This window comes from Athene cunicularia, assembly GCF_003259725.1.
Source record: "Athene cunicularia isolate RWA chromosome 4 unlocalized genomic scaffold, athCun1 chr4_part2, whole genome shotgun sequence".
Lineage (NCBI taxonomy): Eukaryota > Metazoa > Chordata > Aves > Strigiformes > Strigidae > Athene > Athene cunicularia.
Window position 1 is genome coordinate 19,398,288 of NW_020799099.1, and position 16,500 is coordinate 19,414,787.

The 16,500-nt window shown below is 37.9% G+C and overlaps 1 protein-coding gene across 4 annotated transcripts in view; it reads right to left on the bottom strand.

Annotated features, from left to right (window-relative positions):
• RAP1GDS1 (Rap1 GTPase-GDP dissociation stimulator 1) overlaps nucleotides 1-16,500 on the bottom strand; it is a 94,268-nt gene that overhangs the window by 56,684 nt on the left and 21,084 nt on the right. For all 4 annotated transcript variants that reach the window (XM_026847440.1, XM_026847441.1, XM_026847442.1 and 1 more), the window contains exon 2: nucleotides 9,044-9,151. In XM_026847440.1, the coding sequence (XP_026703241.1) occupies nucleotides 9,044-9,151 (108 nt within the window). The remainder of the gene's footprint in view (nucleotides 1-9,043; nucleotides 9,152-16,500) is intronic.

Genomic DNA, 16,500 nt, shown 5'->3' on the forward strand with positions numbered 1-16,500 from the left:
ATCGGGTCTTTTCTTTATATTCCTTTTACAAATTTTACTTGCTCTAAACTTTTATGCTGCAGTAACATACTGAGCTAAGTCAATATAGATTCTGAGTGTAAGCAGCTGTTGTAGAAGGCAGCAGGAATTATGGAGATATGGCATCCATTGCTGCTCATGTGTCTGCATTTAGCTTGTTTTCTTTCAAAAATTTAATCTTTAAATGTATTCCTCTCTTCTCCCATTTCTCTACTTCCTCTAAAAAATCTTTTGCACTACTTTGTTCCTTGTAATTCATCCTCTCAGTTTCATTTCTTCCTTTTTCATTTCTACTCCCTCTCCCTCCCTTATTTTGAGTAGACATTAAATCAATTATCCCTGCACCACTGAAGTCCAAAGAAGCTGGATCAAGATTTAACAGTTGTTAAACAGATACCAGTTCGTGTCTCCAATATGCAAAGAAAACAAGTTGTACAAGGTACAAGAGTAGCTCAGTGCTACTCTTAATAGTTTTGTAGTTTTTAAGATAAATCAGGAATATTAAAGTAGTAAAATCTTTGACATGGGCTAAGGCCACCATCTTCCTAAACAATACCTTAATCTCAGCAGATAACTATAGCTTTCACTAGACAATGAGCAATAATACTGTTTTGGTTTTGTTTTCTTGGAGGAGGATATGCTAGCTTTCACCTGCATATTTCCTTTTTATGGATATACACCACAAATGTCTGTTGCTTGTTTCAATGTTCAGGCTGGGGCACCTACGTATCAGGACTAACATGCAGGCATGTGTCTGCTGGGTCTGAGTGTACATCCATGGGTGGCCTCCTCCTCCTTCTAAGATCACAGGTGGATGACATAAACTGGGGATCATTAGACCTAAGGAGGATCAAAAATCTACCTGGAAGAGAGACTGCTACTAAGAAGAATGGGAGATGCTAAAGATCAAAGAGGAATAAGGAAGCAGGGAAATGACATTTGTCATTGGACTTAATTCTACTAGTTATCACTTGGTTTAACAGGCAACTGATCCAAGTGGTATCACTGTCTACCTCACTTGCTTGTGTTATGCTACCTTGCCTTATTACAGCTTACTTGTTAGTAACATGTGTTAAATCTGTTGGGATGCTGAGTGCTTTTTTTTTATTTATATGAAACAACAGTAGCCAAAAGTTAATCTTACATGTGAGGGTCAGAATAGGGCCTATAGATGGTTATTGTTTTAACCTATAATGCTGTGCAAGCATTGACAGTCATGAAAGCATTGTTACTTGGTCACAACCCACATGAAATGATTGTCAGCTTATTTCACTCTTATTCTGCTCAGTCTCTTCAAAACAGAGAAAGGTTAGTTTGGTGATGTGTAAGGACAGGTTTGCTTGAGGAAGCTGTGAAATGTGGAGTTTTTTCTCCACGCTCCAGAAAGGGAAAGGAATAAGCTCAAAATGTCTAGCCAGTGAGAAAAAAATGAAACTGATTTCAGGTAATGTTTATATCTTGGAATGTTTCCAGGGCAAAAGGTTCTACAACTTATTTTTTTCTCTTTGGATTGGGAGGGTAGCACATTTTTTACTTTCATGCTAATGTTTGAGAGAACCATAGAAACAAAAGATGAATGACTACTGCTTATTCCTGTGTGTGCTAAAGAGGTACAGGATTTCACTGAAATCAGGTGGCACTCTCATGCTAAAAGGTAAGCAGATAGACACTTACCTGACTCTGCAATGAATAAATAAGAGTATGTACACTGAATTGTCAGAATGTCCAAAAAGGAAATGGATAAAAATAGGTAAAACTCTCTTTTTTCATAAATCAAAGGCATTAACAGTGACAGTACATTTTAAAATTTCAGAGAAGATTTTTTTTTCAGTTGAGCCCTGAATTTAACAATTACAAAACATTATCTCTAAATGCTCCATGATTTTTTCTGCTCTAGTAGAGCAATTGTTCTACCTTCTGTGGCCAGTAAAGATCAGAAAAAGGAACATCAAGTATAGAAAGAGCATGAGTACTAACTAAATTCAACAACATATGGAAGCCACAGCTATAAAGAACAGAATAAAATGAAGAATTTCCAATTCAAGTATAACCTCTGTGTTAACATATGGTGGTTAGAACTGGAAATCCACCAAAACATTAAAGACAGGAAACTACATGCCTTTGAAAGCAAGTGCCTACAGAAGATTCAGGGCATTGGATGGAAAGTTTCATTACTGATGAAGGAATGTGAGAATACTGCAGTCTCTGCAGAAATCCAACATTTTCTGAAGCACTCCAGATGCTAACACATCCTCCTCTGTGATGCCATCAAATAGGAACCAACGCACTTCAGAAAACCCACTGGTGACTTTCAAGAGAAAACCTGAACAGAAGCTTTAGGTAGGAGGGCTGAACTCGTGATCTCAACAGCATAAAGCTGAAACAGCAGGAAATGATGGCAAAGGCTTGCTAGCAGTTGCCCAGGAAGTTTATAACATGATGTTATTTTCTCTGATACAACACTGTATGTTCAAAACAAAACAAAACATGGCTACAGTATATAGAGAAAATATGTTCTGCGGCAAAACAGAACAGCATAAAGAAACAGTGTTCATTATGGGGAGAAAAATGACATGCCAAAGAAGTCTGAGAATAATGCTGAGGTGTCAGCATAGCTCAACAAAGAGAAAAGAGGGGATCTTAGCCAACCATATCTTCAAGGTAAAGTGAATTTTAAACCTTCTTCTTTGAACTGTAAGAGCTTTCCAAAATTTCTAAATCCCTTTCAAAACTGGGGCCCTGCTTTCTCACCTAAGCTTATCTTTACTGACATGATTTTGTTTAACCGTTTCTACACGCAAACTTGTAAACTCACACTCTTAGTCTCCCAGAAAGTATATGTAAAAAAATGTTTCGAATGCATGTGCTAGCCTCTGCACTTCAAATACATGTCAGGCATTTTTCAGAGCCAGGTGCTGAAGGCTGGGATTAGTGGGCATTTTCAGCTTCTTACACTGAGTAGATTGGAGCTAAAAATAACGTTCTCAGCAGATTTACAGATTTCTCATCTGTCAAAACTGGGTTATTTATGTCTGCTATAACCTCTTGTATCTGAAACGCAGCATGTCTGGACTAGCAATAACAATTTTTTTTTTGGTTACTGCAATAATTATGTGCCAGAAGGCCTGTGGTTAAAAAGAAAACCTCTATTTCTTTCTTGTTTTCTTGTTCTCAGGCAGACCTTTCTTGTGGGCCTCTATTTGAAGATCTTAGAGGATAACTGCACTTTTTTGATAGGCATGATATTTACGACACAGCTACTAATAGGTATAAATCTGTAAATGTTGATATAAAATTATGGCCAATATTGTTTTCTGTTTTATTTCCCTATGAAATACCATTAACCTATTGTTCCCAAAATCCAATAGTACGTACCCATATTTTTCTTTGGGTGTGAGATAAAAAAGCATTTACTACTTCTTTCCAGAAATGTAAGTGTACGATCTGTCAAAATACTTTTCTCCAGTGCATAAGTGTTTTACTCATCCTTTTAACAAGTTTTTTTTTTTAAAAAAATAAGATTCCAAGCTGCAAAGCATATGTTAAGCTATCATATTTTTCTCTGTTAGTTTAGCCTGCCATTGATTAAGGCTTAAACTGAAAATATCTGAGCCAATAAAATCATAAATGGATGAAGTTGCATCCATTGTCTTGCAGATCTTTTTCAACATATAACTAGTTCAGTTCTAAATACTATGTTCTTTGAATTATGATTGTAAAACATGTAACATCATGCTTTTAGAAGAAAATTCTTGAAACCAATAATTTTCTCCTTCACAAAATAGGTTTTGGTTCCAAAACCGAACATAACTTGAGCTTGTAACATTCAGATGTTTTATATTATTCAAAAAATAATAAAATTCAGTAATATACAAAGTCTACTGATGCCACTGGAGTTGGTATTGAATACTGTCATTTCTCTTCAGTATCTGCACTGAGAATTTCCGTTGGTCAGGAAAGCAAATATGCCTCCCTTGCATCTTTAGTTTAACTTTCAGTACCACTTGTACATAGGGGAAAAATTCAGAGAATGTTCCTCTGTGTTGTGATTAAAAAAAAACCCCAAACACAAAATACCTTTAATTCCAAAGCTGCTAAATATGACATGAACTTAGCAAAAATATCAGCAAATATACAGCTTTCATAACCATGGCTAAGACCTTGAAGTAGATGGCTATGGGCTGCAGACAAACATATGACATTTGTGTGTTGATCAGAGGGCAGCCTGAAGCCCAGCGGGAGGGAACTCGCTCACCCTTCTCCAGTGAGCACAAAGAGGTGACACAAACGCGTTTCTCTGAGAAAAACAGATCGAGATTCACCTACCAGAGCTCTTTCCCCCCAATTTCCTCCTGTAGATTTTTCTGCAGACTTCCATTCTTTTCTTCTTTACACACATTATTATTATTATTATATAAAGCAACTACAAGATAAGCTGTTTCTTACTCTAGCCCATTTGGTGGGGGGAGGGAAGAAAATGACCCCTGTTTGTAAGAAGTCTCAAATTATAATGTAAAGAATTCTGACATTTTAAACACAGAATTAAATTTCCTTTTTCAATGCACAGTTAATCTCAGAGGGATTTTTTGAAGCTGAATCAAAAAAAAAAAAAGCTGCAGAACCTCAGAATCATAGTCTCTGACAACGTAATTCCTTGGGTTTTGCCTTTTCCGATTCTTACGATCATTCCTATGCTCCATATTACTGTAAACAGTCTGCTTCCAGATAAGCAAAATTCTTTCCTGACAGCAACACATCAAACTATGTCTATATAGAAAGATCCAAATTCTACAGACTAGACAATGGAGTAATTTGTTTTAATATATAGTTTTTAAAAGAAAACACATGCAATATATGAATTTCACTGATTCAGTAGAATCTAGTATTATATTCAGTCCATGGCTGACTAACTCTTTGCTGCTAACATTGGTTATGGATCATGTACCACAGCCTTCCTTTAAAAATCTAAATTATGGAAAGTTTAGAAATCTAGAGATAGTGAATGCTGGTGGGTGGAGAGGGAGCAAGCATCTATGTTTTCCTTTCAGAAGTAAGGTGGACAGAATCTCAGCTTATGTGAATGAGGTAGATCCACAGAGGTGAAAGGAGCTGTGCCAATTTAGCTGGGAATCTAGACTAATACTACTACATCTCTCCATTACTGCAGGCTTTATGGGTGCAAAGTCCCCAGCTACGCCAGTTGACTGCAGTGGGAATGCTGAAGGAAGTCTACACAAAATTAGGTATGTTCTTATTATTCTAAGGCATTTCTAATGCACGCTTATCTATTATTCCTCTGTCACTGTTGCCTCTTTCATCCTAAAGTCCTCAATTTTATCTAGTGCCTCATGCTATTCCATATATGACTGGCCTCAGCCAGAAGTGCTGGGGATAGATAAGAACTAAAATATCTCCACAAACAGGAATATACATCTCTCCAAACAATGTCTCCTAAAGAAAGCATCTGTGCAGGATTTTCAGACCCAGGGTGTCAGATGTGAAGGGCTATACAACTATCTCCCTAGACACATAGTAGCTAAAACCATTTGAATTTGGCTTGCCAAATATTTACCAGCAGTTATCCGATTTAGCAAACTATCTGATTCACCCTTGTGTAGTATAGCACGTGTGTGTGTGTGCACACACCTTAATGTGACTGGTGTGACAAATGGCAGTTTAGCCCATAAAGCCAAACAGGAGGTATCATGTTCCAGGGCACTACTGCCTGTCTGGGATTATCAAAAGATCAGCTGTCAAAAGGAGTGAAAAACAAAAGAAAAAGCAGCAGATAACATAAAAAGCAATTAAAAGCTACACTGTTCATCATAACTTTGCCATCCCCTTCTAGATGGTAGACAATATGGGAAGAAAGTAGTTCATAATGTTTTAACATAATGAAAAGTTAAGAGATTGTATACAAAGTAAATGGAACTATAATTGTCACTGCATTGTTAGAGACTAAGGAATTTAACTTATGTTTCCGCAGCAACCACAACTCCATCCTGCATGCATGCACTTAGCAATTAAAAGCTGTGTAATGGTCTCTGAAACATTCATATGTACATGCAATATGCCCAAATTGAAGTTGCAGAAATGATTATTTCCTTTGTTAAAAATCTCAGTGTTGTATTAACACCGAGTTTGACTGCTGGTTTTGGCTGGCAGTAGGTGGGAGTGTGTTGCATTAGTGTATTAGTAATATACTAAATTTTATACAAAATAAAATAATATTTTTATTACCATGTCTTAATGAAGTGAATAAAACTAAGTTCAGTGACTTATGATACCACCATGAACTCCCAATGAAATCACAGTGCTATAGAATTCTCTTAAAATAAACTCAATTCCTTGCATGGCTTATTTTTCTAGCGTTACTCTAATACAATGATTTACTAAACTATAACCCGAATGAATACTTCATTAATATAATCATACACATGGGATTAGAATAAAGGAGAGCAGAATAATTATAAGAGAAATCTTATTTAAATTATTTCTGTGTTACAATTAATGTGTAGTTTATATAAACAATCTGACTTCTAATCATTATTATTATTTATTAATAATTTTTATATAGACACAGAGGTACAGTGTGTATCCTATATCTATACGATATCATATATATGATGATACATGCTGTAGCTAAAAATCAATCAATAAAATCCATATTAAGAACTATGAGAAAGGACATTCATTGATTGTTTGGTCAAAGGAAGGAGAGTTGTGATATATTGGTAGCCCAACAATAACTCAGACTGCAGCATTTAGAAAGCTGATTCTATATCTACTTGTTGAATCAATCTATTACATGCAATTTATGTCATAATCCCTGAAGTCTTTTGAATGTACCACCATTCTCACAAACTCATTCCAAAACAGAAACTGGTCCTCTGTGAGGATTTTTTTTTTTCAAATCATCAGACTATCTTGAGAACTAAAGCCTGTTGTCCAAAGAGACTCTGTAAAACTTAGGTGTTGAAGTGTCTAATTCATGTGAAAGGGAATTGCTATACAGGCTTATAAATCACCAGTAAACTGTTGAAAAAACTGTCCTAATTTTCAGTGAGTTATCTGAGTTGCTGTCAATCTTGGGCAATTGAAAATATGTGGAGATGTATATCATATGGCAGCTCAGAAGGGTTATATTCATGTTACTGGCTTACACACAAAGAACATGGTAAATGGTGGAGGGATTATAGCTAATTTTGTAAAACTGCCCAAAAGAGAGAGGTCAAAATCCTAGTAATCTGCTTATCTGATCTGGCAGCTCCAAGACTAGAAGAGAGAAGATTTTGGAAGGAAAAGCAAAGCCCTATACTGAGACAGAACAGAGTCATCTGGTTGCAAGGAAGCATTGGTAAATTTGCTGTACGTTAGTCAAAAGTATTCTGCATCTGCCATACTTGTTCTGTGACATAGCTATGTGACCTTCACAGGCAAAATGGTAAACGCTTGTTATTTACACTAGGTACTCTATCATTTTTCAGACCATCTTCCTTTTAGTACTTAGCATTTAAGTATTAGACTTAGAAGTACTGGAAATACCAAATCCAGTTGGAAGCTGGATTAAAGTACTGGATGTACCTTATAAATAAACCCATAAGAAAAGTCATTTAGCATCTTCAAACAATGGGTTGATCCAAACCCCAAATATTTTATTATTTCCTGGCTAACGTCTCCTTGCAAAATAATCAGAATTTAAAACCCATTATCATTAAATGTGAAGACGGTTATCATCCATATTTGATTTGATTTTGATAGTGCTTATGTTCTACTGTGAAAAACCTCATGAAGTATTTTACACCAACTAAGCCAAAAGGCTGTGATTTATAAAATACCATCAAGGGAAAGAAATAAGACTTATTAATAGTATGTACTCTTGACTGCATTGATATTTACAAAGGACTTACATTTTTTTAAAATAAAGAATTTCTAATCATGGCTTTTATCTATCCTGACAAGTTTTTCGACCTGAAATTTTACACAGCTTTTTCTTCTGCCACCATCTGAAGCGCTAAGAAAGTTAAACTCAGAAAAGTCTTGTAAGCTGTCATCATCTTCATTTACCATACCTTTCTGCCTACTGTGAGTGGGGACATACATTCTACAGCTTTTGGTGAAAAAGACATCTTGTTCCATTCTTAAGTTATTTTTGTTATCATACCACATGTCAAATTTGGACCATCTTTGGATATCCAGCCTATTTCTGCTAATTGAAACTACTAGAAATATGCGATCAGAAGTATGAGGGAAAACACACCGCAAATAGGGAACTATGCTCTTTGAACCAGAATTAGCAAGCAGCTCCCATATCCCTCTCCCCATCCTACCAGGCTTATTTGTCCATCCTTGTTCTTTGTTTCTTGAGCAATCAACTGGAAAAGTGATTGTACTACTGTCCTGATTCAGCTAGGATATGGTTAGGTTTCCCCAGCAGAGAGAGAGGGGGAAGGGATCTCCAGCCGGGTTATTCATACCATGCTGGTGTCAGGTCCAGGGGCGGAACCTTTTTACCAGGCTCTTTGGTGGGCTCGGTGGTGGGAACCTATTTCCATGACCAGCTAGCGATATTTCTTTGTATATCGTTTGTCTTGTTCATTGTTATTGCTGTTTATTGTTGTTATCACTGCTACTGTTGTTGTTCAGATTGTTTATCACTCTGTTGTATGAAATTTCTTCTTATTCCAGCCCGGGGTCTGTGCTTAACTTCCAGCCCGACCGGCTGCGGGTTGGGGAGGGGCAACGGCAACGTGCTCTCCGGTCCCAGCAGGGCTTAAACCTGCACAACTACTTTGTCATATTGGAAAGAGGACTGGAATACAGCCGTTCCAAATATCCAGGTATTTACTGCCACTGTCTTTGAGGTTACCTTGTTATGGATATAGGAGTTAAAAAACCCAAAACCCAGAAGAGCCAATCCAGCAGCCTACTGCTTGAGTCAGTCTTTCTGCCACATTTTACTACTCCATTTTAATTCACTGATCTCATTATATGATTTAAAATCAGAAAGGTCCACACAACTTACTGTTTTGTGCCAGAGCTTGAAGAAGACAGTCCAAGCATCCCTCCAAGCTATCTGCTGTGCTGTCAGTAGTTGTTATCTTCAGCTTTTTCAGGGCATCACTTAGATTATCTGCTTGATAAACACAAAGAAAAGAGAAATCAGTGTCCTCATTAATTTGGTAACACCATTACAGCCCTGAATGTAAAAAAACCAAGATCCTGTATCATTGAAGAAAGAAGGCATATATGGTCTCTCTTCTGAGGATACAAAATGCCAAGAGTCAAAGTTTATAAACTTTTCAAATATAAATATACATTTATCATTCTACATTTGAGAACAGGATTCCAACAGGCACTTTATGAAATGCCACTGAACAGCAATTTAGCCATCGATATTTTCTCAGCCTAGGTGGTACAGAAAACCAGAAGCTGTTTCTTTGCTTCTATCCTTATGTGTGGGGAAAAAAGTATGGTGGAAATAAGCATATCTTGAATTTTTTCATCAATAAAGGGAAAGTAATTGAAAATGCCATTTTCTGCATGCAGACTTTCATCTTGGCTATACATTCACAGATCACTAGTGCTAAGATTATAGCCTTTTAAGTATTATGCCATTTTCCACGACAGTGTTACCATTACCACTGTTTATATGAACTGTGTTAACTCTTTAAATTCAACCGATCCATAAAAACATAAGGCATCTTCTAGAAATAAGAAAGTTCTGTTGTGGATTTCGGATAATTAAATAACTCTTCCCTCTTAAAAAACAAAACAAAAAAAAAACCAAAAACCCACCCCAAACCAAAAAAAACCCACAAACAAAAAAACCCCAAACAACAAACCACCCAACACCCAAAACACATAATATAATTCTCAATAGATGCACATTTTTTCCCCTAAAAGTCGGGGTAATATGATTGCTACCATTCTGAATATCCTGTGTATTCAAGAGCAAGGTATAAGTGTTAACAGCTGCAGGCTGAGTCTCTTTGGTTTGCCTACTGATGACTAACCGCACTTTGAATGGACTATCCTTATAAAAAATGAGTACCGATTCAGTTTCCATGCCAACTCTGTCAGTAAGCAGAAAGTGTTACTCAAAACAAAGAAAGTTAAATAGTGTCTATCTGTCTCTTGTTCCCCAGTGACTAATCTAAAAGCCTTGACCCAAGCCCTACAGACCTGTAGGTACACTTTATTTTCAATGCATGAGTGGTATTCTTCCGAGCCTGAAAGGCAGTCAGTGCTGCCTTAGAGCTTCACACCAATGTAGGAAGCCCCCTTCACAGATGAGTTGGCAGCTGCTGTGCTTTGCCTGCTCTTCACTTGCCCACATATGGAATAGTGCAAGGGAAAGGAGGCACGGCAAGAACTTCCCTTTATGCTGCCTTTATTTGTCTTTGAGGCACTGGAGGCCCAGTGGAGACACAAAAGGCATCCCACGAAGAGGGTGAAATCTAATCTCCTGAAGCTGCTCTGCTTCTTAGCCAAAGTTGTGGCTTTTGTCCCACCTCAGTTTTTTATCTGCATATGCTTTTGTAGCCCAATATCCCATATAGATAAGGGTAAGATGCTTCATTTTTGAAGTGCTCAGTATTTGGGTATGAAATTCATCCCTTCATATTTTCTGCTAATATAGCATTAATTCTCTTCCATCCTACAAACACCTCATCTCCTTGTATACTCACACACATAGCTTTGAAACTGTAGCAACCATTTATAGTAAGAGGACTAAATCTACTATATATATATAAAAGTCAGGGCTTCCCAAAATTTGGGGAAGAAGAAAATGCATAGGTAAGAAATTCACCTTCACATGGGTTTTTATAGACTATGAAGAGAGGCTGTTGTTAACAGAGAGCACACTATTTCTTTCTTAGAGCCTCTTCTACCTTGCATGTGCCCAATAAATCACAAGTTCCCACTCATCTTCTTGCACAATAAAATGCAATGAGTGTATTACCTCAAATACTTGTAATTTCTTCCACTCCATGCCACATCAGAACCTGCAATAGAGTTAGCAAGGTCTCACTGGTATTTTTTCCTACTTCCCCTTTCTGCTCAGTGTCATGTTAAGCTTTTCCAGGGAAGCCCACTATTTTAATACTATGCTGTTACATATGATATGCAGAATGATACATTTTTGGCAAAATTTTCAAATGTGACCATCCAAATATTTCATTCTCTAGGATAAACAATTCCATTGTTCATGGCACTGAACATGCGCACATTTCACTGACATACAGGGACATTTAACTTCAAGAATCAATGGATAGGTGTGGCAAAGGTATGCCATGTTACTTTTAAAATATCTTATGAAAATATGTTGCAATATGTGTCAAATTGCCATATAACTAGATATCATTGGATACTATAACTATTTTTAAAATAATAATAGAAATTAAATTAGAAACCATATGCATAGTGTGTTTCTAAAATAAATTACAATAATCCTTGATTTTCTAACAAGCCTACAACTAAATTTATTGCAGTTTGAGACTTACTCCTCCTTCTGTGAAAAAAAAAAAATCATAGTAGGAATCGTAAAGGAAGTAAAATAAAAATCCTAAGTAGGAATACTGTAGAAACAACACACCTCTTGGCACAATGTCAAAAGGCCACCCATACAGAGGAAAGAAACACTCCCAGTAAAGACTTTATCTGCCCTCTTTGACTCTGTCAAAGCTGGGGCTTCCTCCTTTCTAAACAAGGTCAATACCTTGAAAGACACATTTATATCTGAAACCTGTGAATCTCAGACATATGCAAATACATCTTGAACAGATTCAGGGGTTTTGTTTTGTTTGTTTGCTTGTTTATCTTATGCTGTTCTGAAAAGAATAAAACCTTACAGTTTGAGATGACACTGACAAGCATGTTCAGAGAGGAAGGGCTGCAGTGTTCTGGCAGGCTCTCACCATATAATCACATAAGGCTTCCTGACTTCTGCAGTTTCACAGTTGCCCTGAACCTGTCATTTAAGGAAGAAGCTGCAGATGCTTGTCTTCCGTGTACAAAAACCCTGTTGTCTTCTTGTGATCATCTCCTACTTACTCCAGTAGGCTTGTTACTGCACAGGCTGATCAGATTCTCAGAGATAAAAATCCATAGGATAAAAAAAATAAAAGGGATCTTTTTGGCTGAGTGCCAGGGAGATATGAGTAAGTAGATTTTGTCAATATGCAAGGTCATATGGAAGCTCACATTAGTTGGGAAGATCAAAGGGGGCAAGGTCAGGACGGTAAAGGTAAAAATAAGGCTAGCAGTGTTCCCTATGGCACAGCTGCTCAGCAATCTGGTATCAGGTCCTGAGTTTGTGAGGCATCAAGTCAGAAGTTTAACAGAAGTATCAACTATTTTGTTGATGATCCCAAGCACAGGGAGTCACTCATACTTACACCTGGCTTACCAGATTGCTTTCAGAAGAATTAGTTCTCTTATCTGGACAGACAGCCCTGAATCTTGCAGCTCTTAATCCCATATATCCTAATGATACAAACAGATAAATCAGGAAGTGGAGTCTGGCAAGAGCTGTCAGACCTGCCTGGCCCATTCCACCTACTGTTGAATTCTGTTTTCCCCTGATAATTACTTCTGCACAAACACTCATAAAAATGAGGTGGGTTAAAAATTATAGTAGCCTGAACTGCTTTTGGTGGCACAGCACTACTGTTACCTCTCATAAACTTTTGCTGTCTTTTGCACAGGCACTTTTACAGAGAAAAATAGTCAGAAACTCTAAGTGAATGCTTTAATATTCCATTTCATTTGAATATATCCTTTTATCTGAGAGCTTTTCTGTGACTCATTCCTATTTTCAACCACTAATTTGTTCTATATACAGAAGAACCATTCTTTCACCTTGCAAAAATTTGGTAGTTGATCAACCTTGTTTAGGGTCAGGGCCACAGGAATGCAGGCTAGGCTGATAATAGTTTAACAAGGTACCCAACAGTGTATCTAGGGATGCAGCTTCTGTGGACAAGAACCACCTTGCTAATTCTGCCTTGAGTTCACATCTTCAAACCACAGAAAAAGTGAAAGTACAAGAAAAAGCCACCTACTAAGGCTGACATTTAAAAAATCATTTAGAATGGTTTAGTCAAGTATTTAGATGGATAACGTTTGTCTGGACAGCTTATTTTTATGTATTTCATGATCTTTTTCCGGTATGGATATTTTCTTAAAAAATAAGACTTTGAACATATCATTCACATTTCCCGTATCTTCTGATTAACACCTAGTACACTGTTGTTATTACTGGGACTATTACATTATACATGCTACTTAACAGATAACAAATTTAAAATTAATAGATATTCAAATGGGATGTACTGAAACAGGCTGATCAGATAAGAAAAGAAGTTCAAGCAGTCCTGCTGTTACAGGAATGGTGGCTGTATTAGCCTCAAAGCCTTTTCAGTCTGTTCCACTGACTCCCAGGGAACAGTGAGTCACCAAACTGAGCAGAAGAAATGATACGATTTTATGGGTCTTCTTGTGTTATAATGGCATAAATGTCTTAAAAATTCAAGTGTGTATGCCTACATGGACTAAACTTCAGAAATAATTTTTCTCGTTTGGACTTTAACTTCCTAGAATTTCAGTACAAACTAACCTATATGGAAAATCCACCACTGACCACAGTTGCTTTTAACTAAAAGTGTATTCTGAGGTTGTATTATTTGAGAACTGAGGAACGGACACAAAGATCAGACACGTAATCCATTTAGGTCAGCATCCAGCTCCCAAGCCATCCTTGGCATATACTCTTCACTCCCCTTTCACCACTGTCTGTTTCTATTCTTAATGCAGACCCCACACCAACCAGCAGAGCACTCCATGCACAATATATTCAGTGGTGCCTGAGGAGCCCTGTGGTATAAAACACCTACCTTGCAAGTCTCACCCCAGCCTTGATAACCTCCTAAGGGGGGTGGTGGTGGGTGATTTGTTGATCCTGAAGCTGGCTGCCTGAAGAATAGGCATATTTGACTTGAATTACGTTTTGCAGCAGGAAGCCCAGCAACTGGTGAGATCTATAGCATGCCTTTGGTCTTTAACAGGCCCAGATGCCCCTTCCACAAAGAAATCATAAAAGATTGGCCCAAAATTATCAGAGCCCATTTGTTCCCAGGACACTGACTAAGCTGGCAGGAATGCACAGAATGAGTCCTTCTTGAATCGACATAAGAAAAAGCTAAGGTGTTTCTCCTTGGATACCTCGTCAGCAGTTACCTAGTCCTGTAAAACAATTAATCTATCTAGACACACAAAATACCCAAAGTATACACAGTTTATTGAGGACAAAAAAAGAACTACTGTCCTCATGTTTAGGCCACTGCCAAAAAATACTCCCTCCCCTCTTATCTGGAGCAGCTGCCATCAAGTGCTCCCAAGTGTACACTGTTTTCTGTCAAACCACCCAAATCTGTCATTAGAAACAACTCTGTTCTTAGCCCAGCCAGGAAATTTTGAAGCTTGGCATCTAATGAGGAGGTAGATATATGCTGTCAGAGGCCAGTGGTAAAGAATTAATTTTTGTTAGGTAATGCCAAGAGAAACTTAGCTGGCTTTTGTATCCTAAAAATAATATAAGTAACAGTATTCCTCTAATAGCAGAGAAAGTCCTGTGTGACTCAATGGATTCCCACAGCATTTTACTCTTCTCAGGAATGACAAGCAGATGGGCCTGGCTGAGAGCGGGTCCTTGCAAAATGTGGTGTTTTACATGCTGCCAGGACACAGCTTGGACAACCCCAATGTGAACCACATCTGACATACTCACAGACTGGATTAGCAATTGCCTGGCACAGACAGGAGATGGATCTGCATGTGCAATGTGAACCTGTGCTTCATCTCGCTTTTTCACTACAAAATGGCATTGCAGGCCAGAGCTGGGAGATGGAGGTGCTGGCCATCAAAGTAAGCAATTGCTCTTTGGGCTCTTGTGTGCAATTACAGACTCTGTTCTGTAGGTGTTCAGTTAGCACCGTCAGAGAAGAATCTCCAGGCCCAGAGAAACACATCTCTGAAAGCTGACAAGCAGGCATGGGTGCTGTAGCCATGCTGGTTATATCTGCAGGTGGCTCTTTGCACTTAGCATTGTTTGAACAAGATGCTTTTGGCTGTACTCGTGCTACCTTTTTAAGTGACAACCCGAAATAGGATTCTTCTTTGGTCCTTAGAGATGTTCCTTCTGTGAGTTATATCACCAGTGGAATGGGCAGCCTGAAGCACCCTTGTTCCCTTGAACCTCTGGAGAGACACAGCATTTCTCCAGGGCACATGGGTGAGCCACAGGGTGCTGGTTCTGCTCTGCTGCCATGCAAAAGATGTGTGCTGGTAGCCTGGGACTGTCCTCAGCAGGAGGTCATCTAAACTGCCTGAGGATGCACAACAAGGAGACCTGGTAAGGACAGACCAGACCAGATGGTCTATGACAATTCAAAGATAACAGCTTTGTTGGGAAACAAACAGGAAACAAACACCTATTTTGCCACTGTAAAATTATTACTACTTACCCACATTTTAAATACTGCATACAACTCTAGGTACATCATGCTACAAAGCATGTGTTGCAGAACTAGAAAAGGCACAGATATGGCTGAGGAAAGGTAAGGAACAACTACTCAAGAAATTAAATAGGCAAGGATGCTTCATTCTGAAATATAGATGACTGAGGGTAAAAAAATGACCTAGATGTATAGAATCATGAATATGACTAAGGTAATGAAAAGAAAGCTAATATTTACTGTTTCTCCTAATACAACAACTAGAATATCAAAACAAAATTATCAAGCACCAAATTTAGAGAATAAAGTCTATTTTCACACCACATAAATGAACTGTTGAACAATTAAGAGGCTCAAATGTGTTATTTAATTAGAAAAAAATATGAGGAAACTAAAGTCCATGCATGGCTATTAATACTATGATATGCATAGAACTCTGGATTAGGAAATTCCTAAACATCAGATTACTGGAAATTGGGAGAATACCACCCTGTATTTACCCACCTCCTGTCCCTGCCCTGCCCAGTGTTTTCCCAGACATCAGCTACTGGTCATTCACTGTCAAAACCAGGACAATTGGGTGCAATATTTTTGGCTACTGAGTCGCTGTATGGCATTTTCATTGTCACATTGTGCCTCAGTGCTCTGGTTCACCAAGAAAAGAAGACAGCCAAACAAATCTCCCCAGATGTGTTTGGACTTCACTGGGCCATCTGTTCAGATAAAGCAAGCTGGAACAGATTGTGTGTTGTTCTATGGTTTCTCCATAGCCAGTAAGGTAATCCCTGTGTTATCAACTGCATTTTTGGTGTTGAACATGTCCTGAGGCTGATCCTGGCCCTAAACCCGATTAACACTTAAATCCATGAAACCAGATATCTTAATCAGGGAGGAACTTTTTTTTTTTTTTTTAACAGAAGTCAAGCTTGTTTTTTTCTGTCCTACCATGTTCATTCAGGTAGAT